This window comes from Ursus maritimus, unplaced genomic scaffold (assembly GCF_017311325.1).
Source record: "Ursus maritimus isolate PB19 unplaced genomic scaffold, ASM1731132v1 scaffold_26, whole genome shotgun sequence".
Taxonomy (NCBI): Eukaryota; Metazoa; Chordata; class Mammalia; order Carnivora; family Ursidae; genus Ursus; species Ursus maritimus.
In genome coordinates, this window is record NW_024425119.1 from 20130412 (window position 1) to 20156544 (window position 26133).

A 26133-nucleotide genomic window follows, 5' to 3' on the forward strand; every position below is an offset into this window, starting at 1 on the left:
CTCTTTAAAAAAAATTTTTTTCCTTTCCCCCTTTTAATGAAATGTAGTGAAGCTAACTTAAAAATGCTGTCCATACTTGTCTTTATTTCCTCAGATCCTATTCACTTTCAACCCACTCCAATCTAGCTTATGTGCTCAGAAACCATCATATTTCCAAATCCAGGGCACACTCCCTGGTGTTCATCTACCATGACCTCTCAGCATCGTTGGATATTCTGTTGGCCTCCACGGCCTCCTGGTTTCCGGGAATTTCTCTTTTCTTTCTGATCACTTCGCCTCAGCTTGCTTTGCTGGCCCTCACTCTGCTCATCTCTGCATGTCTGTTTTCACAGCTCTGTCCCTGCTTCTCTTCTTTAACTCCATTCACTCTCTAAGTGTTCTCGTCCAATCCCAACCCTTTTCCCGCCTTAAAATTCTTACAATTCTTAAATTTGACCATTTCTGCCTTTAGAAAAAGATCTGTAGACTGGTGGCCTCTTTGCTGAGCTCTGTAGAGTTTTGCATTTCCAATGCCTACTTCACACTTCAACTTAGATCCTTAACGTACATTTTAATTTTAATATTCTCAAATTGAATTCCCCTTTCTAAACTGGCTCCTTACAAAGTCTCCAATTTCAGTAAATGGCTTTATCATACCCGGTGTTTAAGCCAGAAACCCAAGACTCATCCTTGATTTGTTTTTCTTATACAATCATATCCTATTTATCCACATGTTCTAAATTGTCTACTTCCAACATGCATCCCAAATTCATTTACAGCTCTCAATTCCCTGCAAGTCCCACCCAAGTCTAAGCCATCATCATCTTTTGCTTATGACCATGTTTCCATATGAACCATTTCTTCCCCTCTGACCTCATTTCAAAGTATTCTCCCTTATCACCCCATGACCACTCAGCTTGGCCTCATTGGTCTCCCTATTCCTCAAACAAGCCAAGCTCTTTGCCATCCCAAGATTAGTTTTTCTTTCTTCTGCCTGTTACACTAATTCTCACTCTGATTCATCTCATGTCTAACTCTACCTGGTCTTTCCAGAACCCCCTCAATTGCTGCCTTCCCTAAAGTAACCCACCACTTATCACATCACCTTGCTTATTTTTATTTTATAAAGCATTTAAAACATTTTAAAATTACCTTATTTACCTTTTGACTAGTTTACAGAATTTCTCCCCTAACTAGAAGATAAGCTTGATCACAACAGAGACGGTGTCTTTTTAATGAATGGCTGTGTCCCTTGAACTAGAAGGAAATATCTGATACGCAGTAGGCATTCAATAAATGTTTGTAAAATAATTAAATGGATACAGAAGTGAAGGAGTGATGTCGAATTCCACTGAGATTCCCTAACCTTTTTATTTCTACCCAAAGGTGTCATGTTTAGTAATCAGTGAGAGCTTGATAGCTACCCAAGACAAGTTGGCTTACTTTATTCGTTTACTTTTGATTCAGCCTGGGCTTGTTAATCATTTTCTCTGTTACTAATAATAAATCCTTTGTGAGACTAGTGGGAAAGGCAATAAATAAATAAATAAATAAATGCTGATATATTCAGAATATCTTCTGGCTGATGTGGTCAGTATCTAAATAAATGATGTCCACTCATCAATCATTTCTTTACTTCCTGCAAATGAATCTCCCTGGAAAAATTGTCAGATCCTCTCAATCTTGAATACTGACAAGAAGTCCCTATGGACTCCCTAACTCTACTGAAGATCAGGAGGGGTTCTTGACACTAAGATTTAAAAGCCCCACTCTCAGAACAAGATTAGAAAACTGACAGGTAAAGTTAGTTATCGCAGGTTCTGAAAAGGAGCTGAACATGAAGGTAAGTAAAAGTTTTATTTACTCGAGACTTTTAAGCTGTTTATAAAAAGCTTTAGAGCTTTTTACCTATTTTTTAATCTATTTTACCTATATCTTCCTTTTTACCTATTTTACCTATTCTTTAATAAGCATTTTATATGCCTTAAAATATCAGAATCATTTGATTTTGTTACAAAAAATCACTCATTTGGGTGAAGTAATGAAAGTAACATATTTCTAAATATTTTTTTAAAAGAGAACTCTCCTGGGTTAACCAGAAGGTAGCCTCAGGAATCCCCCCTCTCCCACATACTGAGTATTATTAAAACAAAGCACATCGAAAATTAAGAAGTTCATAAATTGTCCAGGTCTTACAGAAATAGAAGATCCTATAGGCACAGAAATTACTTTCTTTGGTCTTTTCTTGTAGGGACTCAGAAGGCTGGTGGCAACAACCTTGGCTCTTTTTCTAGTGTTTTCTTTCTTAGGAAATTCCAGCAGTGCGCCACAGGTAATCAAACGCAAAAACTGGGGCTCCTGGATTTTCTTTCTTTTCCTTCCTTTCCCTTCCTTCCTACCTTCCTTCCTTTTGTTTCTTCTCTTTCTTCTCCCTCCCTCCCTCTCTTCCTTTCTTTTTTCTAACATAGGACTGGGCTACAATGTCTTACTGCTTTTCTCTTCTCTCTGGGTTGTAGGGTCTCTTTGAGCGAAGGAACTGGACTCCTCAATCTATGCTGTATCTGAAGGGTGCACGTATGTTCCAAATACTTTGCTCTTCCTACAGCAATAAAGGAGGATCCTTCGGGGTGCATGAATCTATGGGATAGATGTGTGGGGAAAGAATAATATCGAGTGTGTTCCCTTAAATAATCGAGGTCAGCCTGGTCGCCGTCAAAGAAAAGGGGCGGGGGGGGTTGGCAATGGAAGAGAAAGACTCTCAGATTATTAGAACCTTTCCATTCTGAACTGGAGCATTGCTGGCTCTTGCCGTACTGGAAGACTCCAGAGTAGCCCGGGAAACACCGCAAGGACCCTTGAACCGGACCACTGCTCCAAAACCCATTCGCTGCAGCGGGCAGGGCACGGGCAGGGCACGGGCAGGGCGCGGGCAGGGCGCGGGCAGGGTGCAGCAGGTGCAGGCAGCGCGCGAGCAGGACTCCGCAGGCGCGGGGACAGGGCGCGCGGCAGGGCGCGGCTAGGCGCGGGCAGTGCGCGGGCAGGACGCTTGGTCCAGCCGGAGGTTGCACGCCCAGTGCGGGAAAACTGGCAGTCCAGCCCGGACCCCGGCCGCCGCCGCCGCCCCACCCCTCCCGCCTGGGGACTCGCGGAGCGGAGCACAGGTTAACCGCGCTTGCTGAGCACCCGGCGGGCGCTGAGCCCTGCGTCTCTTCTTTGCAGAGGGGCGTCGCTTCATCTCGGACCAGAGCCGGAAGAAGGACCTCTCCGACCGGCCGCCGCCGGGTGAGTGAGCGAGGAAGGGGAGACCGGTGCGGCGACTCACAGCAGGACCCAGCGGGCAGGGCGCGCTCCGCCCCGCGCCCCACGACAGCGGCTCCCCGCCGGGAGGGATGCAGCTCCGGGGCCGCCCTGAGAGAGAGCCAGCCAGGGCCGAGCTTAAGCTGGCAGCCGCGGCTCCTTGCACTACTGGGCGGCTGAAGCTGGCGCTGAGGCTCCCGAAACCGAACGTGATCTCGGCTGTTCGGACCGCCCTCTGGCCGCGCTCTGTGCAGAGGTCCCGGGGGAGTTATCCAGGGACAGGCCAGGCCTGGGGGTTCACCCTCCAGGAGTAAAGGAGGGGGAGCGAGAACGATGCAACTGCCACTGAAATGTACCTCCCGGTTTATGCCAAGACACTTAAACGGTTTCCTCTTAATGTTTCTGTTGTTATTAAAGCAGTGATTTACCTGGAAACTTCAAATGTACGTCCCCATTACATTACTAGAAAGGGCTATAAAGCAGTTTAAAACCAGAAATTGTTGATAGGTAGGGGCCATTAAGAATAGGGCCAGGGACTGTTAAGTGCCTTACGCGTGGCCAAGAATGTAGATTATTTCAAACAGCTTTGGACGAAATGAGAGGGGAAGTAGCCCAGGCTCCCAGCAATATCCATTACATCTGAATGTTCCTGCCCAGACATTCCATTTTAAGCTCTGAAGGGTGAAATTATTCAGGGTTCTTTACCTTAATCCACCCTCCTTTCGTGAAATTCTCTGTAGTACATAGTTTAAATTCTCTTTCATACCTGTAATATACAATATAACCAAAATAAGTAACATCCGCGGGAAGTGTAACATGTTTCAATTCCTAAAAATCAGTCTTCTGTGTAAGGGGGGCGGGACTTTGCTAAGGGATCAAAAATCTATTTCATAAAGGTTTTTCTATTTATAGCATATCAGAATAAGAATATTTAAATGCTAATAGAATCTGTATATACTTTTGTTTCTCCAGAAAGACGCAGCCCAAATCCCCAACTACTAACCCTTCTGGAGGCAGCAGCTCTGCTCTTGGCTTCCTTGCAGAAACCACAAGAAGGTACAAGTATAGTGACCTCTTTCAGCTGCAGGACAGGGAAGCTTTGATTACGTTTGCAATTCTGTGTTGAATACAACAAAGTTGCCTTTATTCAGATCTTTAAGTATAATTAACAGTTGCCCTCAGCTCCAGAAACTCAGATATGTTTATTATGCAAACACTAGTACATTTCTCATTAAAGCAAGTCCCCAGGAACAAAAACATTTCCTTGATGACCCTGGGGAATTTCATATTAATTTCATAATCCAGAGCCTATTGTAACCTTATTTCACTTAGAACCAAATGACTGAACCAAATGAAATTGCTGAAAATGAAATATTTTTATTCACATATATAGCAATAATATATTGTATATTCTAATAGATATAGGCCAGTTCTGATTCTAAGCCTGTGTAATTTTCATTATACAGCTTCTCCTATACAAAGATTAGGTGTACTTTTCAAATACAGACACTCTGTCCATGTAGCATTTGAAACCACAAGTTGAACTGAGGCATCTTGGTAATAGATAAGCCAGTGCTTTGGAGTATATAACAGACATGGTTCAAATCCTGGTTCTGCTTCTTTACTAGCTGGATGACCCTGAGTCTTAGTATCATTATTGGTAAAATGGAATAATGATACCCATGTTCAGGATTGTTATGAGAGCCAATTGAAACCAAGGTACATAATTTTAATTACTATTAACAATAGAAGTCATCAAAGCATAATAAATAGACCTAGAATTTTCCCTCTCAAAAATTGTAATGATGCCATATTGTGACATGATGTAAATGTTTAAATATTTTAAAAATATACAGCAAGTGGTCTGGTGGTCAAAGCACAGGTTGCTGCTGGCCTAATGCTCTGACACTTATGCTAATGGAGAAGACATGTATATCCTCTGTGCCTAGTATTGGATGGGCCATGCAGGGAGAAGAGAGCAAAAGGTACTTTCTGGCTTCAAGCTTATGGTTTTCTTGTGAAAAAGATACTGATGAGAAGCAAATGCAAGAGAGTGGGATTGGGGGGTCCTCTGAATTCAGAGCAAGGCCGGGGCTGCTGTGGGTGGGTAGAGGGAATTATTAATACTTAATTCAGCAAATATGCACTTATGCCTGCTAGGTGCCGGCTGCTGTGGCAGGCAGAAAAGAAAGATTAAAGGGAAGCAGGAATGAGAACGACCTTTGTAGCAAAGAGATAGGGTGAGGGGCACCTGGGTGGCCCAGGCAGTTAAGTGTCTGCCTTGGGCTCAGGTCATGATCTTGGGGTCCTGGGATCGAGCCCTGGGTGGGGCTCCCTGCTGGGGGGGGGGGAGTCTGCTTCTCCCTCTGCCCCTTCCCCAACTCATGTGTGCGCCCACGCACTCTCTTTCTCTCAGATAAATAAATAAAATCTTAAAAAAAAAGAGAGAGAGAGAGAGGTGAGCAGTCAGTGGAATAGCAGAACGCAGGAGGAGTGGTTATGTCAGAGCTAGGACGATGATTGCCTGCTACTGTTGCTACTACCTGGAGCTAATAGTTGTTGCGGGCTCACTATAATGCAGGGGGCCAGGCGTTGTTCTCAGCGTGTGATATGCAATAATACATTTAACCCTCATAGTGACCCTGGGAGGTAAGCACATTGTTATCCACACTCCAGGCGAGGAAATAGAAGCACAGGAAGATTAAGTAGCTTGCCCGCTATTACATAGCAGCTACCTACTGGAACTGGGATGAAGAATGAAGGTAATTTACTCTTTGCCTGAGAATCAGTAAGATGCCCTCTGGATTGGCAGCAGAGCGATGACATGGTGAAGGAGGATGGGTCTGATCATGGCACAGAGAGTAACAATAGCTACAATATAGGAAGGTCTGCTGTGTGTCAGATATGAATGTGAATCTTTCTAGCTCAGAATACTGAACCTTCGTGAGGTGTATTTACTTTCCTCAGGGCATTCCGTTAGTAAGAAGCGATGTTGGGATTTTAACTCTGGTCCGTGTGACTCTACGGCTCTCTTCATTATGCCATGCCAGCTCTCAAATGCATTGTGTCCAGGGGGGAAGAGGGCAAGAAGGAGAAGCCAAGGAACGTGACAGGGAACCACAGGAGTGAGGAGTGAGGTGCAGTCAGTCAGTGGGAATCGATGGGGAGGCTCTACTCTGACAGACCCTAGAAGGAAGAATAAATAACATGTGGTAGCTATTCACTGAAGGGATAAAGGGGAATCCAGAGTCGGGCACATTCTTGAAGTGGAGTGTGTGAGAGTTTGAAAGGATGAGGAATGAACATTTCCGCAGGTATAGTTGAGATTCAGTTTGAGATGACAGGGATGGTCCAGCGAGTAAAAGTGTGGAAGTCAGTGGCTCTCAACTATCCATCTATGGGCTGGTTCCATCGGGGTTAACTGGAGAGCTTACTCAAAATACGGATTCCTCAGCCTCGGACCCAGAGATTCTGATTCTGTAAAAGTCAAATGAGGCCTCAGAATCTGTATCCTTGAGAAATTCCCCCAAACGATTCTGATGATTGGTCAGACTTGGGAACAACAGGACATTCAGAGCCTGGTAATAAAGGCTGAAATCACGAAAATGGAAATCTCTTCTAGGCCTCAGATATAGCAGGAGAAAGGCAGATAATAAAGGATTTGCCTTAGACAATGCCTAGAGATGAAGGGACAAGGAGGAAAGTCCTATCAGTGAAGGGACATTTCAAAGAGAAAGCAGCAATGTAAGAGGAGAACCAGAAAAGCAGCCTACCCAGACTAAAGCAGCACATGTTGCAGAATGGTTAGTGAGAGAACAGAAATCAATGGGAAGGGAAGATCATGTTGGCTACGAGGGGTGATTGAACAGCAGTTCACAAGGTTTCCGCTCAGCTCCTGCTCAGGGATGCTACTTGCTACTGCCATCCCCTTCTGAAACCTTGTTGAGAGGGAATTTGGGACAAGAAGAAAGCGAGTACTAGCCAGCATGGCTCTCAGAACTCTTGCAATGAGAAGGTGAGAAATAGCTGATAATGGGTAGAGGATGCTACAGCCAAGGTGATCTTTTCTAAATTTGATATTTGGCACACTTACTGATTGTTGAAATCAGTAGGAGGAGAGCAGTGGCGAAGATAGATTGAAAGAGAAGTTTTAGATTTGGTTGCTGGGAAGATGTGTGGAGCCAGAAAAAAAAAAAAAAAGAAAAAAGGAACGGTGAGCTAGAATGGAAAGGGAGGAGCTAATTTTAAAGAGGAGAAGAAGGATTTTCATTAGCAACTTTAGGGAAGGCTCCACAAAACCAATATTGCACTATATGTTAACTAAAATTTAAATTAAAAAAAAAGAAACTTTAGGGAAGAGTGTGTGATTATAGGTCCCAATTTCAAGTCTTTTTTTAGAAAATAAATGTAATTTTTTAATCATCAAAGTTTCCAGAGTAGCTTGTTTCTGACGATGAAATAAGGAAACAGAATCTTACTAGTTTAAATTGATAGAAAAGTTTTGAATTTCCATATGATATATTCATTACTCGCCACCTTTAATATTTTCATTCTAAAGTCCCTAAGTATTATTTGGTAGGCTCTTCTTTTATATAGTGAGTTTTTATTTTAGTGACCAATGTACAAGGATGTCCTTCTTATTGAGTTTTTTTATCCTTTAAAGAGCAGCCCATCACCTGTCATATTCTAATGTGCTAGCAATTCAGGTTAAAATGTAACTCAGACATTCAAATTATATTGTAACTAACTGAAGGAATGTGGTTTTATCTGAGGATAGTCTGTGAGAAAGTTAGGAGAGGCGTTTTCCTCCGGCGACTCCCTTTCCCTACCTATGGTGGGTTTTAGCTCTTGTACCCATTGTTACAGTCCCAGGAATCTGCTATCATCTGACTCCTTAGCCCCTCTGCCCTGGAAGTGATACCTCATGCTCTAAAGTTTTCCAACACCATCCAGCTAACAAGTGTCCCTCCCTTTTGTCTCACTTCCTCCCCAGGCCTAGTCTAGCTCAGCTAATAAGAGAATATGTGCAAAAGTGTTCCCGTGTCATCTTTCCCAAGTAACATGCACTGTTAACAGGAAACATGGAGGCGGTACCTTGATGCAATTGAATGGTTCTAATGGTGGGTAGGTAAAATATGATGAGACACACTTAGAGCAAGACGTGGCCTTTTCAGATTTCTACCAAACATACCACATTATAGCTTCATTCATTCCGGAGAGTCAGATGTGAAATGTGAGTTCCCCTATGTGTCTTGACATGAGGAGGAAGATTTTTAAACCAAATCAATCAAAGCACACTTGTTTGGATTCTCAGTAGCAAAGTGCAGGAGTTAACATACTTTAGAAAACGAAATGTTTATTTCTTGAAGTTCTCTTCATCTTATCTTTTCACCTTTTAAACCACAGAGAAGTGTGTCTATTTTATGTACTTTTTTTTTCTTACAGTTGGAGAAGAAAACTTTGATCAAACCAGAGTCCTAGAAGACAGTCTACTAAACTGGTGAAAACAGACCAAATTACATTCAAAAACAGTTGCATTCTTGTTGAAAACATGAACCATGTAAATAAAGCCCTTGGACCCTTTTTGCTTCCACTGCAGTATTAGGAACATGCATAACCAATTTTATTCTTTCCAGAAGCAAAGGTAATGTACGGTTCTTAGCTGGGGACAGCATGGCCTTCTTTCATTGCTTCAGGCCCTGTTTAGGTCACCTTGTGTCTTACTCCCATTCATAATTATAATGCTGGAGACTCTTTAGAGTGTGCTTTCTATTTGTTACAAGTATCCATCTTGATCTGGTGAGTCCTAGTTGTTGACTTTTTCATTCCTTTACCCCTTGCATTGTCATGCACTCAGCAGCAAATCTCCCTCTCCTTTTCTGCCCTTTTCCCATCTCCATGAGGGGTGAGGGGAGAAGCATGGCATGATGGGAAAGAGAAGAGTGTGTCCTCTTAGTAGTTCACCTTGGGAGACCTAAATTGTTAAGAAAGGAAGAGGGAAGGAGGTGACTGGGAAGCAGCCCTATGATAAGAACACTTCATTGTAGTTGCTGGGGGGGGCGGGGTTGGGGGACTGTGAGGCTGGTAGAAGGTTCCATAGTGGGGAGCTCCCTTTTGTGCTCTTTGGGGATCTCCCTGAATTCAGGGAGTTACTGGGAAATAAGCAATGGAGACACACTCTGCTCCTGTTTACCTTGTACAGAAGGAACAAACCAGTTTTTCAGAGATAACTCATGTTCCACAGCTAAACAGACTCAAACACTGTACTTACTCTAACTGGCTAGAGCTCTAGGCTTTATTTTACATTAAAACGTTACATAAAGGCACCCTGATGACATCATTACACGGCGATATGCCTCATCTGCTCCTTCTCAAAACTTTCAAAACTATCTGAAAAAATACACACACACACACACACATCCACAGTGAGCATATTAACCTATTTGTTTGGAATTACAGTATGATCAACATGTTCATTTTTTGGACCTAATTAGTTGAAAGTTATTATTGATAAATGTCATAAGTGGAAAGTATTGTTAATTCTTACTGTCATCAGTATGTAGCCATTATTCAGTAACTAAAGGATATCTTTATGTGAATGTATCTGTATCTGGGAATTACAATTTCACTGTGTTCTGAAGTCAAACCCTGCTTATAAGATTTGTCTGTATCTTGTAATTGAATAATGAAACTATATTCAAGTAATTGTAACGTTGATCTCTTTCCAAAATAATATGCTAGCATTAAAAATTATGTGGTATCATAATAGGCACCTGTCATTTATTATGATTTGACTTTAAGTGATTTTCTAGATAGCATATGTCCAGTTTATTGAGATTTTACTTCTCTGACATAGAGGGGTACATACCGGCTATTTAAATATGCGTATTCCAAGACTATTTTAAAACCCCAACACATGAAATAATTCTTCCCACAACTAAATAGAACAATCTCAAGTCTTTCACACTAAAACAAGAGTTTTTAAAAACTTTCCGGGGTGCCTGGGTGGCACAGCGGTTAGGCGTCTGCCTTCGGCTCAGGGCGTGATCCCGGCGTTGTGGGATTGAGCCCCACGTCAGGCTCCTCCGCTTTGAGCCTGCTTCTTCCTCTCCCACTCCCCTGCTTGTGTTCCCTCTCTCACTGGCTGTCTCTATCTCTGTCTAATAAATAAATAAAATCTTTAAATTAATTAATTAATTAATTAAAACTTTCTAAGTGACCAATAACTATTAAAATAATACAGTATCATATTAGAATATTATATTGTATATAATACCAAGTATTATAGCTGCTTGAATTCCTTGAATGCTGTTCTGCCGTCAATCAGATGTGCTGATTAACATAGTAATTGCAGGGCGCCTGGGTGGCTCAGTCAATTAATCACCTGCCTTTGGCTCGGGTCATGATCCCAGGGTCCTGGGATCCAGCCCCACATCAGGCTCCCTGCTCCTCAGGAAGTCTGCTTCTTCCTCTCCCTCTGCCCCTCCCTCCCCCCACTCATCTCTCTCTTTCAAAAAAAAAAAAAAAAACTTAAACAAAAAAACCATAGTAGTGCATACAGTCCCCTGCACCCAGCTGCTATAACATTCTGTCTCTCTTGGGACATCTTTGTAATTCTCTTTATTTCTATCTTTTTCAAAATTGAAATGAACAAAAGATGTTTACATTGTCTGGCTTGTATTTTAAAACTGGGAAATACCGCCCTCATGACACACCCAGGTAATTGACTATCACTACCTCAGGCGGGACTTGCAACCCCTTTGAGCACAGCTCCTGCTGCTCTTCCCCCCTTTGGGCAGGAATCCTTCCTCCCCTGTGGCTATCTTGGGCTTCCAGCTTGGGCTCTCAATTACTCTTTGTTTCGCTGGGTTTCCCCAGTGGATGCCTCCTCTCCCCTGACAGCACCATTACGATCCCAAGAGAGGAGAGAAAGGCAGAGGCCCTGGCCTGTTAAAATCAGCCTCCAACTGGCATTTCCCCTTTATCTGGTTACAAGAAATAAAAATCTGTATCCTATGAACCTTGAGTTACATTGTTTGCTTCAGCCTCAGGAGAAAAGGAAGTTGGGAATGTAACCTGTTGGTCCCCTCCTACTGCACTATGAATTCCTTTAGTACGAGTTTATTTCTAGTATGATCTGATCCTTATAACCAGCATGTGAAGCTGGCACTTGTATCCCCCACGTGACCTCACAGAAGTGTATCCTCACCCTTTGGACCTCCCCAAGTACCCTCGACCTGTCCCTCTCCTGAGTCTTCCTTGTGCCCCTGGGAAACTATTAGCAGAGCACTTGTAACATTTTATATTCTCATTAGTACATGGAAAACCAGCTCTGTTCACCCTAACTCTTACAGGGAAGGCAGGGTGGGACAGTGCATAGAAAAAGTCTTCTGTCGGCTGGTCAGGCACACATTGACTATTTTCTATAGTTCCTGTACTCCAACTTATGCATACATACGTTCTTTAAAAACATCGATTTTTTGTACCTCTATTTCTCCCAATGAGACCGTTCATTTGTGCAGCTACTGTGTACAAGGCACTGTGCTAGAAACAGTCATCTACTAACGATCCTATCTGTTGCTCCTCACCCGGCTTTGTCAGCCTTGGGGAAGGACGAACAAAGGACTGGAGCAAGGGGATGGAGTCCAGCGGCAGCAGCTGTCTGAATGCAGGAGCGAGTGCAGGGTAGAAACATGCCACTCAAAGCCAGGTGAATTTCCATCTGCTCTATCGTTTGTACTCGTTTCTAATCAGAGAACTATTCTTTCATTCAAAAAAAGCACTTGGATTTTAAAGTGTTATATTAAGTAGCTATTTTACTGGGGCTCCTGGCTGGCTTAATCAGAGGAGCATGCAGCCCTTGATCCCAGGGTCATGAGTTTGAGCCCCACGTTTGGTATAGAGAATACTTAAATAAATAAATAAATAAATAAATAAATAAATAAATATTTATATTTCTTAAAAAGCCATTTTACTGAGGAAATGTCATGTTTTCCATAACAGTGAACCAACCAGTTACCAACCAAGGGTATCATCTGAATACACACATTGTGCTACTTTACTAGGAATATATTTTCATGCTTATCGTAACATTGAAACCCCTTTCTATCATGAGATCTTTCTGACACTTTAGCAAGTGAGTATTTATATTATAATACAAATCTATCTCATATTTCTGATTTCCTGTGCAGACTTTCCCAAACAGCTCCACAGATGTTTGGGTTAATTGGCATCCACGGGCATTTTTCAAGGATTAGGTTTTAGGTAATTTATTTCCCTTTTTCCTGAACCTCTAAATGAGGTGAGTTTGCAACCATCTTCCACCGTGGCCTGATTTGTGGCTTATATCCACTTTCATCTACGTTTTGTTAACAATGGGACAGGCAGTAGGAGAGATGGATTAAGATTTTCCACTAGTCTGGAACCATGTCACACATGGTCATTGTTACTCTTCCCTTGTTGCATCAACAATCCGGCACTGAGCCGGCTAAAACTTTTTCTTTTTTTAAAGATCTTACTTTGAAGTAATCTCCACACCCAACGTGAGGCTCGAACTCACAACCCCAAGATCAAGAGTCACATGCTCCACCAACTGAGCCAGCCAGACACCCCAGACTAAAAGTTTTTAAAAACCTCAGCAGACCGAGGCCAACTGATATGCCAACCAAGGTATTGGCTGTGATCTAAGTGTAGCAATACTCAAGTTGTGGAAAAAAAACAATCCAAGAGTGAAGGTGTGTTTTTTGTTTTGTTTTTTGCCTGTTTAGATTTCATTACATTTAAAACATAAATATGTTAAACCACAATCATTCAACAATGTCTCTTAGCACATCATGGGTGTGTTAGAGACACTGTCCTTATTATAATTAGGTAGACTCTATTTTTTTTTTTTTGCTAATTTTTTAAAAGACAGCTTCAAATATAATCCTTTATAAGACACTATTTCATAGCAGGTGTTTTATACAGGTTATCTTATTTAAATGTCTAAAGAATCGTAAATAAGACATCAATGAAAGCTTAATACATTGATATTGATATTAAATTAAATAGTCATATGCTATCATTTGGATTTAACAATTTATCATTTATAGAAGATTGATCAAGTTTTCTAAAAAGCTTTCCTTTTAAAGAATAGAAAAATTGTTACAGTCAGATGGTATAGCTCAGATGGTAATATCTTCCCATCACTAAGTTGAGAAGTGACCTTGTAAACACGTGTTAATATGTATCAGGATCTGGATTTAAGATAGCTTTTTTTCTTATGGATTTTGATTGTGTGCAAAGCTAGATAGAAATTCATGGTTCTGATTCATATGAAACATGAACATAATCACTAAAGACAGAATTATGTAAAATATGTACGTAGTGTGCTTTCAGGGCTCAGATCAGGATCCTTTGCAGGGAAAATGGGAGGCTTGTTTGGTAGATATGGTAGCTGTATAACTACTGAGCACAAGATTATGGTGATAATAATTTAAAAATAAACACTAGCTAATGAAAATTCTTATTGCTTAAATTAACATTTTAAAAACATGTCTGGTCTTCCTCCTTTAATGAACATTCTTCCTCGTGCTTAAATTTACTGGGGAAAAGGAGTAGGGGAATATAACTTGGATTTTATTAGAAATTACCAAATTGCCATTCACTTAATCTCCCCTTCGTAGGCAGAGAATAAATCCCATTGTAACACTTAGAAGAAGAAAATGAAAATTGTAGCATTTTCATTTCTTTAATCATTCTTACTCTGTTCTTACTACATTAACTCTGTTTGACAAGTGTAGAATTCAGTTCTTGTATTCACCATGCAGCTTTTTCTTCCCACGAGGAACACGGCCCGGAGAAAATGGCGACTTGATATTTAACCGATCCCTTTCAGCCTCCTCTTCCTCATTGTACCGCTCATCCTCTTCTTCATCTTCCACATCACTGCTTTGAGGACTAGAGACCTGAGACCCTGAAGGGGAAGGTGGAACTGAGGAAGGCCTGGGGTATTTAAATCCTTCTGTCTGCCAAAGACAAAAATAAGTCACAAACATTATAACGACTTCTTGATTTCTCAATGATGTACACACTTTGCATGGGCATTTGATACAAAACGTAGTTGGATATTTTTTGTGGTCTGTTCAGGGGCTATTATTACCTTTGATTCCTTTTGAATCTGGTACCACCAAGCTCAAGAGAGATTCATTAAATAAATAGCTCTCTTTTCTTATGCACTGCAATGTGCCAGGTGCCATATGTATGTACATATGTGTATATATAATCTTTTTTAATCCTTGTAACAACACCAATAAATGTGTTCTTCCCATTTATAGAAGAAAATTGAGGGTTAGGCCAGATGACTTGCCCAAGGTCATACAGCATGTAAGTGGTAGAGCAAAGATTTGTACCAGGGCTGTGATCGTTCCCTAGCCTTTAATATCAACTGTCATGTTACATTGCTGATACTGTCAGTCCCTATGTCACTTTGCAGATTTACTCAGCAAAATTATAGAACATGGGCATCCTGGACATGCCATGGACAGCCACCACTAGAAAGAATCCTGGAAGCCAGGCCACTTAGTTGACCCTGCAATTCCACCAGTTACTTTTATTTCAGTACATGAGCAAATGTCCCTAGGTTTTAGCCAAAATGCCCTTGTACCTAAGATTCACTGAGATGACTCATTTGATCAATGAGTGCGAAGTATAACTATGGGTCAGTCACCATAATGCCACCGAGGAAACAAAGAAGAAAAACTGATTCTTGCCCTTCAAGAGAGCACACGTTTGACTGGGGAGGACAACTGTATAAAATAGTTACAGCACTTGTCACTCTGCATTTCAACTACTTGTGTTCGTTATTATCATATCATACTTATACAATCACTTCAAGGTTCAAATATCTTGCCCGAAAGCAATAAAGAAAAAGAAAAAGAAAAGGAGCTGATTCATGCGCTTAGGACCTGGCTCATAGTAGGAGCTCAATATATATTAATTGAATCAGTTGAATAAATGGATGAATATAGCTGAATTATTATCAAGTTGAGGGACTGCCTCTAAACAAGTCAAGCAATTAATCCTGTTAAAATTCTGAATATGAAAGTTGGAATTTGTATTTTGAAGGGTTTTCAAAACCCTGTCACTTCTGCATGAGCAAATTTTACCTTGGGCTAACTTTGGAGATCTGTTTCTCTTGACACTTGATATAAATGGAGTATACGTTGTGCAGAATTGATTACGGTAAAAGGGACTCCTGACTGGCAAATTACATCTGAACTCAGAGATTTATAAATACTCAATGAGGAGCTACAGCTTTGGGGAATCCCTGAATTGGAGGACTCTCATACTTGCATATATTTCTCGTGGAGGCCACGGAAGCTGATCTGTGGAGGTTGACATGAGATCTTGGCTCCTGTGGGGCATGAAACTACTAAGCTAGGATAGATCTCATACCTACCGATAAGGGTCTCATCTTTTTGCACCTAAACTTTCGCCTGGTGGGCAGAGGGGCAAAGAAGTGTGGCTTTGGACTGCTGTGTAGACTGCTGTAAGAACTAATCCCACTGAAGAGAATTGTCTGATACTGTCCTACTTCCAGCTGTGTTTCCTACCTTATATCCTTCTAAGTGAATGTGATGACAAGTAGCCTATGCTCATCTCATGAATATAAACGGCGAAGACAGCTTCAGAAGAAGACTCCCTGCTGGGCACTGCTGACTGGTACATAAATACTCATCTAGTCCAATTCTTCCCGTGGTTCCTGAATTCACTCTATGTTACTCTTGTCAAGTAGTCACCCAATATTTAAACATTTCCTTGGATAGCAAATTCACCTGCTGTTAAAGGAGGCCAGTTCATTTTTCAATAACTCAAAAGAATGGGTGTCTAACACAGTGGTTTCAAGCACTAAGGCAGGCAGAGTTTTAATGTGGAAGTGCTTCTCCAATGATAAGAATTACCTGGCTGTCGGCTCATCCTCTACATAAGGAATCAAGGGCTTTGACTTGGTCTGATTTGTCAGTTCCTCTATTCCTTGCTTTAAGGCAACATTATGAAAAAGTGTAAAAGTTTCTGTCCTTAACTAATTCTAAATTAAAAGGAGTTGGTAGGACTTACCATACACAAGAAATTTAGCTTTCAAAATACATACACAATACATAAAATACTTACCGTGGGTGGTGATGTAGGCTCCATATGGAATTTATCTGGAAAAGCTCTGCTTAACGTCAGGTACCTGGCGTGTTGATAATACTATGATAGAAAAACCAGCTCATGGTTAAAAAAATTATATATCTCAAGAACCAAGTTATATAAAATCTTTTCCTCCTAGTTAATAAAACATTTTTAAAGTGGCAGAACCTATTCACCCTAAATTTAAGAATCAGGAAAAAAATGATAGTTTATAGTTTTATTATTTTCCAGTTACTAAGTAAAGAGCTACAAAAAGTTGAAGGGAAAAGCCATAGTGGACTTACTGAAAACTCTGAATTGTGTCCTAAAACACTGGCTTCATGCTACAGACAAGCAGTATGACACGGGGAAAAGGTGGTACCTGAGTAATCAGACAAATTGGACCTAAATCCTGCTTGAGACCTTAGATAAGAAACAGAACTTCTGGGGTGCCTGAGTGGCTCAGTCAGTTGGGCGTCTGCCTTTGGCTCAGGTCATGATCGTTGAGTCCCCAGAATCTGCTTCTCCCTCTGCCCCTCCCCCTGCTTGGTTCTCTCTCTCTCTCTCTCTCAAATAAATAAATAAAATCTTTTTTAAAAAAGAAACGTAACTTCTAAGGGCCTTATCATTCTGCTTCCATTGTAAAATGCATACAGTACGATGAATCACCCATGGTTGTGATGAGCACTGGTGTTGTGTGGGGAGGCACTCGGCAAATGGCAGCAGCTATCATTTGTCAGGGAGAGTTTACTGGCATCTAAGCAGATACACGATGTGAAGGCAAAGTCAATTTATTTTTTATTAAATCATCCAGTGCTAAGATAGATAGACATCTGGGTATTTACAAACCTATTGCATGATTGAAAGGAGGCATTTCCTGTACTTGTCATTTGAAAACAATATTATTCCCACTCTCACCATACTTAAGGAATATGGTCACATTATTGCTTAGGGTCAAATAAAATAGAAATGTTTCTTTAGATGTTTTCCTCATATTCATGAACCAATACCTGAAATGCGTCAAGTTAAGTATTGACTATAGAATAACGAGCAAGATCCCAGCTAGATCCTGACAGACTTGCTGTTATAAGCTCAAACTAAATATAAAGATTTGGAGTTAGGACTTTGGCAGGTCATATTAAGTAAAAAAGTACATGAAAACAATGCTTGAGATTTTAACAGTTACATTACAGAGTTGACTTCGCAGATGATGACTAGAAACTATATTTTTATAGTCCAGGGGGATTTTCTTTCTTTTTTTTTTTTAAGTAGGCTCCACACCCAGCACAGATCCCAAAGCAGGGCTTGAACTCATGACCCCAAGATCAACAGTCAGATGCCCAACCGACTGAGTCACCCAGGTGCCCCACTCTAGTGGGATTTTTAAAGTAGTTCTCTTGATCCCAAACTTTACTTACTCTGCCCAAGTATCTCCAATCCAGAAGATCGGAGAGCCTCTCAGTTCGGTTTCTCTGAATAATTCTTTGGCGGCGTGACTGTTTGCAAAATCCATAGAGAAACTGAGTCAGCTGATTGCAGGAATCATCTGGAGAACGGAACCGCCTGTCAACAATGTAAATACCTGAGGAGCACAAAAAACAAAGCACGGGTAAACATAGGGCTGACCTTAGAATGTTTCCTCTCCCATTCCTTAGGTTCAATTACAGACTACCACACGCATTAACTACTCCCTGACTCCCCTACTGCCTCTGTTTTTTCTTTTCCTTTCCAAGGCTGTTTTTCTTCTGTGATCTCCTCCTAATGGTTTACAACTGTTGCCAACATACAGGCAACACCGTGGCTCTTGCTAAAAAAAAAATTGGCAGTAGAAGGATGCCCTGGGTCAGTGATTCTCCCCGGAACTGCTCACTAACCACAATCTCTGGGGCGAGACCTGGGGATCCGTGATTTTTAGGCTCCCTAATGTTCCCACTGTGCACCCCTGGCTGAGAACCACAGCTCTAGCCTGAGGAAAGAGAACCGTGACAAGGAGACCATAGAAGGCCAGGAAATTGGCAACGTGTAGGCAGACAATCCATCCCATCTCACTTTTCTTGCTGCTAGGCAACACGGACACAGAGATGGTGGTATGCAAATTCTTCCGTCATCTTAAACAATTTAAGTGAATTTTGCAAACTTGGCACAGACCTGTAAAATAATGGTGCTGACCAATCTATGTACTCTAAGGCCATAGTTACTGTAACATCAATATATTTAATATTAATAGCATTTTTATCTTTTCTATGAACCACATAATTATATCTACTTTTAATTAAACAAGAAGTATAAACATTAGTCATCAGGATAGCTTTAGAGTTAGGCTCCCTAAAGACCCCGTGCTTTGTTTGGTTAGAGGTCACTTCTCCCTGCATCGGGCGGATGATGAAAAACCTCACCGTAAGCAGTAGGATCAGCCACGTGCTCCTGCATGAAACAGCCAAAGCCGGAAAGGTTGGTTGTCACACTGGGGATACCCATCACAGTGCATTCAGCTGCCAGGGGAAATAGACAAAGGCTTGGCTTCAGACCAGCTCCTATACCCTTTTATGCACAGAGCGGGGGGAAAGCCCAAGTCTGCCTAGTAATAGCGATGTTTCTTTTGTATCAGGCACAGTACTAAGATCTTTACAAGTATTAACTCATTTAATCTTTTCAACAACCATTTAATCTTCTCAACAACAATGAAGTGAGACTGTCATTATCTCTATCATATAGATGAAGAAATTGAGGCACAGAGAGGTTAAATAATTTGCCCAATGTCACAAAGCCAGGAAATGGGATAGAGTTGTGATTGAAGCCAAGTGCCCAGCTCCAGGGCTCCTGTTTGGAACTGCTACTCTACACTGCCTCTCATTCCAGCTGGTTTCATTTTTTTGCTCCATTCTAAGCTGTGTCTCTAAGTATGTGGTGAGTTTGTGGGTTTGGGACATGAGCAACTCCTCCCATTGTATTAATCTCTCTTGACACAAATCTCTCCACTTCCCCAAGTGTCCATTGTACCCGTACCCTCCCCAGTCTTCTCTCCCCTTCTAGTCAAAACCTGTTTTTCATAAAATAGTGGATATGTTTCTTTTAAGAAGTATTACCCCTCAAGGATGTCTGCATTTTTAACAAGGAATTTATATTTGATTATGGAATTAATCTTGGTTGGCTAGTGGGGATGGGTTAAAAGAAAGATTTCTCCACTAATCAAGAAGTAATGCAGTTTAGACAGTAGCCTTTTCTTCTGCTCTGCAAGTATTGCCTTGTGGTTTATCTCTAGACAGATGTGGTCTCCTAGTTTTTGGAGGAGGTGGTGGAGGAGAAAATGGGACAGGGATTCTTGACCCATACGAGAATCTGATGAAAACCTGGAACTCCTCCCCAGAAAAATTCTTACTCATACATGCATAAAGAATTTTGCCTACAATTCCATGGAAGTTCGCAGAACTTATTTTTATTAAATACTCATTAACAGACAGGTAATGAAATACCAGGTACTCATAACCTCCACAAATGTTCATTGAATGAATTTAATGGAATAAGTACTTATATTCATTGGATTTTCTCAAAACACAGACTTAAATGAATACTTTCCGGAGTGTGTTAAACTTAGTACCAAATAAAAAGTGATTCTAAAAAATTTAGAATTATCTAATATGCTAACACCAAACTTATACCACCAGGGGTCTTGTTATTGCTGTAACTACAGGTTAGGTGAGGAGTAGCCAACTTCCTTCAAAGCAGAGAATGACTCATTCTCAAACTTTTTTTTCCATCCACTTATCTTTTATAATACTTTTGCTGGTCTTTATCTTAAAACACTAGATGTATCTCCTCTATCATTTTGGGTTAAGTGTATCTTTGTCCTATAAAATGACATTTGGTGGAAAGTCTTCTGTAAGTTATAGAACATTCTCTTTACCCAACACAAAGGATTTCCCACATCCTTCAGTCACTCAGGCTTTGGTTTTGTGCTTCTCTATTTTTGAAACTTCCTTGATAATAAATTATGTTACTTACTAGAAATAATGGGAACAAAAGTCAATAATAAAATGTTAAGTTCATCAGTAAAATATTCATTTTATGTATCGTAAAAAATAGATACCCTGTTACAAACAGTTTAAGATAATATGTGGGTATTTCATAAGTAAGAAGACACCATCTTTATAAAAGTGACAACTGATACCCATAACAATTTTTAGAACTACAAAAGAGATAGCTGGAAGAGTTGGATCAATAGCTTTTCTGTGTCATGTTTCAAGTGGAGATAATATTTTATTTATTTTCCCCAGAAGTTTTAATATTTTTACAGCTGCTGGCAAATTATTCTTGGTGGGACCTAGAATGATAGAATAGGACCTTATGTCAAAAGATGTGCGATTTCATGTTGCTCCTTATGTAGAGATCCTACTTATATAGAATTTTCAATTCTATATTGAAATTCTGGAATCAGAATACAAAGATTAGAAAAATTCTTCCTCTTCATAATTCAGCCATGATCTCCCTAACCTTGACTGCTGCCACCCCTTGGTTGGGCAATAACGACATTGAGATCAGAAAGCAAAATTTATTAATTATGCATAAAAAGGTTTTCTGAACCTTTTCTTTTAAAATTATAAATGAAATTATATTTAAATAAAAAGGAAAATCTCAAATTACTAATATGAGATGGAAAAGTCAGTGTTATATTCTTTCCATTGGCATTTATTTAAAGTATTTGTTTCCTTTTTAATTAGGCATCCAAGTCCAAATGCAAATTGATTGCTCTTGATACCAATGACAAACATGATCATAGGGGACAAAAAAGAAAAATAGGTAGTGCATCTGGGAATCTACCATCGGGAAGGAAAAAAAAAAGGCAGATGAAGAGGTGGAAAGTCTGAATGAAATGATGTCAGGGTCACAATACCTATTACCAAATTGACATTTTATCTTGAAAGTACCTCTTTTTTGGGTGACAAGGGTGTGAGGAACACTTTTCATTGTACACCTTCTTATACTGTTTGTTTCTTTAGCTATGTGACCGTGGTACCCATTAAAAATTAAATACACCCATTAATTTTAAAAAAACATTCTGAAATAAGTTTTAGAGAACACTTTTGCTGGACCATTGTTTCTCATCTTAAACCTACTTGCACTCAATTTCTCCTTTATATGAATAGTTGGGACTGGTAGAGTCCCAACTCAATAATATGTAATCTTCATAACACATTCTTATTCTTTGTAATACAGCATATTATTATAATTTAACCTAGTAGAAATTACATATCAGCTTTGAATATTATATCCATGTGCATAAAATAATAGATCAATAAGTTTTGAAACATTCCACAATCTATACATGCCACATACCCGGAGTATAACCCCACGGTTCATAGTATGATGGAAATACTCCAAGATGACAACCTCGGACAAACTCTTCATAATCCATGGGTAATAAGGGGCTGGTGGAGGATAGAAACTCTGGGTGCAAAATCACCTACAAAAGGAAAATTCTAATGAGAAAAAAAAGAAAAGAAGAAATTAAAGCAAAAAATCTCCCATAGTTCGGTATCTTAATGCTATAGAATCCTTGTGTTCTAGATTCAGGGAGAGAGAGAAGACAAAAAAAAAAGAGAAAGAAATAAGCTTGAGTGCTTTTCTCTCTGTCCCCATTCTGTGTAAGTATCTATTCTGTGGACTAACTTTCTCTCAGATTCCAAGGCCTACGTTGGAGGAAAGGGAGTTAATATGACCATTTTTGTTCTCATGCTAAGCTACATCCTTCAACCCAGACTATATTGACAATAAAGGTATCTTTTTAAAGATCTTATTTTTTAAGTAATTTCTACACCCAATGTGGGGCTCAAACTCACAACCCTGAGGTCAAGAGTCACATGCTTGAGGCACCTGGGTGGCTCAGTTGGTTAAGGGTCTGCCTTTGGCTCAGGTCATGATCCCAGGGTCCTGGGATTGAGCCCCACATGGGGCTCCCTGCTCAGTAGGGAGCCTGCTTCTCCCTCTGCCTGCTGCTCCCCCTGCTCGTGCGTGCGCACTCTCTCTCTAATAAATAAACAAATCTTAAAAAAAAAAAAAGAGTCACGTGGTCTACCAACTGAGCCAACCAGGCATTTCAACAATAAAGTTTTCTAATGGCTGACTGCTGTCTTATTTCTCAATTTGCTCCTACCTGGAGCAGGAAAGAGGGCAGCTGTGTAATAGGCTGCCCTCCGCTGTGCCAGACGCAAGTTAGCCTAGGGAAATGGAACTAAGGGACAGAGATGCACTAGGAATCTCATCTAGATTAGATCAGACTAGAAGCCTTTACTTAAGTCACCATCCTCTCTTACCTGGAGGTAATCACCTCCTATCTCCCTGCTTCTATGCTGCAAGGTCTCTATTCAGCACAACTAGAGTGAACATTTAAAAATTCCAAATCCTTCAGTGGCTTCCCATTTCACTCAGAGTAAAAGCCAAAGTATTTACCACGGCCTTTAAGCAATTGTGTTCTGGTAAATGTTTAAGAATGAAAAACCAAAATATGAGTATATATTTGTACATAAGTTTACCGTACATTTTATTGACATAAAGAATGTATAGCATATAATTTCCAAATAACAAAAAATGTATACACAAAAACCTGCACACAGATGTTTGTATCAGCTTTATTCATAATTGATAAAACTTGGGAGCAATCAAAATAACCCTTACTAGGTGAGTAAATAAATAAACTGTCCAGACAACAGAATATTATTCAATGCTAAGAAGAAATGAGCTATCAAGGCATGAAAAGACATGGAAAAAAATTAAATATACATTACTAAATGAAAAAATCCAATCTGAAAGGCCACACACTATATGATTCCAACTATATGATATTCTGGAAAAGGCAGAACTATAGAGACAGAAAAACGATCAGTGCTTGGATGGGGGCAGGGTTGAACAGGCAGAGCACAGAAGTATTTTAGAGCAGTGGAACTATTCTGTATGATTTTGTAATGATGGATATGTACATGTCATTATACATTTATCAAAAGTCACAGAAGGTAAAACGCCAACAGTGTAACTTAATGTGAACTATACATCTTGATGCATAATAATGTGTCAATGTAGGTTCACCAGTAACAAATATAAGATCCTGGTACTATATGTGGACAGTGGGGGAGGCTGTACATGTGTGTGGGCAGGGGTATGTGGGAACTCTCTGTACTTTCTGCTCAACTTTCCTGTGAACTTAAAACTTTTCTAAAGAATGAAGTCTATTAAAATATATGTAGTACTCTCCTTATTATAAACTCTAGATGGTTAAATGCTCCCAAATGCTTTTGTTGACTTTTGCTAAAATCTTGTTTTCAGAACCAACTTATGGTTTCAACTGAGGACTGAATGTAGTTATGACGTGAATGTTGATCCATTCAGAGATATATGGCAGGATTTCATAGGTTCATCAGTGATGTGACATGAGTGACTTCTTTCCTGAGTTGGATGTTAGCCTTTGAATATCAGCAAAATAGTTACTTGTGTTATTGTGCTGTTCACAATTTTGTGTAATGACTCTAGACACAACCCTTTTAAGTTTAATTTGCATTGTTAATATTTCTCCACCATCTTCTTAAGTCTAGACAATCGATACACAATTAATCAAGCCATGATGTATAGTGTTCACCTATTTTCACTCTCTAGATACTCCCGCTACAGTCGGTTTCAAGCTACCAATGTGATGTCCCTGAACTGGAGATGGGAAAGGCAATAACACACCATCACAGAATATTTCCACCACGTGGGTACAACAGCCGTAAATAACTTCAAGTGCATAGATGATCGTAAAATGTAGTAAAGGATTAGGGTGTGATGAGTTTTGAGCATTACCTTTCATTTTAATATGATTGATTTATATTTTAAGTTGATATAATTTAGCTTTAAAAATAGTTATTTTTAACTGGCTCACAAAACTTCTGAGAATTTAGCAACTGGCTCTCGTGCGCTGGTATGAGCCGGTACTGGGACTACACTGCCTGTAATGTTATGCAAAGGCAGAGACAAGAGAGAGAATGGCTGTTATTGGAACACTGTGACTAGAACAGCTACTTAACGGGTCACCTGGATGAACGAAGTCTCCAATTTTTCCTATTTATTAAAGTTTTTCTTGAACCATTATTAGGCAATGTGTCAGTCTCTCCCCATAGTTAAGTAGTTGTTAAAAATAAATAAAATCTGATTTAAAAGCATTGGGATTATATATATATATATATATATATATACACACACACACATATATAATGTGTATACTATATATAATATAGCATTTATATTGTACGCATATATATAATATATATCATATATATACATAACATACAAAATATATGATACATATATATTTATACTGTATACATTATATACATTATATATCTTAATATATAATATATACATATATATTATTTATATTATATATAATATAATAAAAGAATAAGTGTATATTTTTCCAAAGAGATTACTTTGAAGAAAAACCCTAATTCAGATATATAACAATGACAACAGTTGTATGATACTTTATATATTATAATGTTCTCATATAATACTTCATTTAATCCTAATAACATCATAACATTCTCATAACTCTAATTTTAGAAATTAATTATAAACACTATAAATAAATTATATACATTAGTTATAGCTCAGGAGACCCACAAATGGGAGCTAGGTTAAACTTAAGAAATCAAAGGTAAAATATCCATAACTAGTACCTAAAAATGGTAGTTCATTCAACCATAAGATTTACAAATCGCAAAGTAAAAATAGATCAAATATTTTCCTCCATAAAACATGATTTGAGTTCTTATCATGTGTAAAGTACCACACGAGGAAAAGAGACGAAGACACAGATCCTGTGTCCAGACAATCATGAAATCAGCAGCCCAGTGTATTCCTGGCAGATATCAGCAAACAGGATTCAAATCTCATTGTGCCTGCTTTGGCATTTCCAAGCCTGGGAAAATCTGTACTCTCCAAAGCCCATTTTGGAACATGAAAATATCATGGCTCATTTGTTTTGTTTCCAGCCAAACAGAATGACAGCATAACTAAAATACGAAAACAGCTGCTCTGGGCCCTGAACAGCCAAAGACAGAGGCCCAGGGCGGAGGAAAGGATGTTAGAGGTCAGCCCAAGATTACCAGGAGGATTAAATGAGATCCTGTATACAAAAGGCCCCAGCAAAGCACCTGGCTCACAGCAGACCCTGGATCAGTAGGGAAAAAAACAAATAAAAACCAAAACGTTGTCTAACCACATCTATCCCGTGAGGGAATTAAGATCCCGGGGAGCTGATTTACTTTCACAGAGTGCTGGCACCAGGTCAAGACCCGGAGTCTGCACTGTAGCTTTTTCTCACTACACGCACTGCCGAGGCAGAACTGATGATAAATTCAACTTCAGAATAATCTGCAACGTTTCCTGAGTCAAGTGGTCACATTCATATAAAGAGCTTGTCAATCCACTCTGAGAGTTAAGAACCACTCGATAGAGTTCTGTAAATATGCAGGTGATCAAATGAGTACTCCCATTAGCGCAGGGCCTGAGTCAGTGTTAAGCGTTTAAAGGATACTAGTCATAAATAAAACACCTAATTCTGAGTTGGCCAAAAATTATCTCAGTGCTTGGAGCGTGTCTTGTTATGAAGGGGCTATTCTTTTATGTCTTGTGCCGTGTTTGCTTTATGATAATAACCAATGAAAGTCTCACACT

The 26133-nt window shown here is 39.9% G+C and overlaps 2 protein-coding genes across 2 annotated transcripts in view; one reads left to right on the forward strand and one right to left on the reverse strand.

Moving 5' to 3' along the window:
* Positions 1–1816: 1816 nt before the first annotated feature.
* On the forward strand, positions 1817–9324 carry SPX (spexin hormone). The gene is made up of 6 exons (XM_040641898.1): positions 1817–1822; positions 2231–2311; positions 2496–2553; positions 3199–3261; positions 4249–4332; positions 8722–9324. Exons 1-6 carry the CDS (start codon positions 1817–1819, stop codon positions 8778–8780), a joined length of 351 nt encoding a protein of 116 aa, XP_040497832.1. The 3' UTR covers positions 8781–9324.
* A 4736-nt stretch (positions 9325–14060) lies between these two features.
* Positions 14061–26133, reverse strand: part of GYS2 (glycogen synthase 2) — a 46521-nt gene continuing 34448 nt past the window's right edge. The window contains exons 12-16 of the mRNA XM_008693113.1: positions 21763–21889; positions 18825–18920; positions 17847–18010; positions 16429–16509; positions 14061–14282 (exon numbers count right to left, since the gene is read on the reverse strand). Coding sequence (XP_008691335.1) covers positions 14061–14282; positions 16429–16509; positions 17847–18010; positions 18825–18920; positions 21763–21889 — 690 coding nt within the window. The remainder of the gene's footprint in view (positions 14283–16428; positions 16510–17846; positions 18011–18824; positions 18921–21762; positions 21890–26133) is intronic.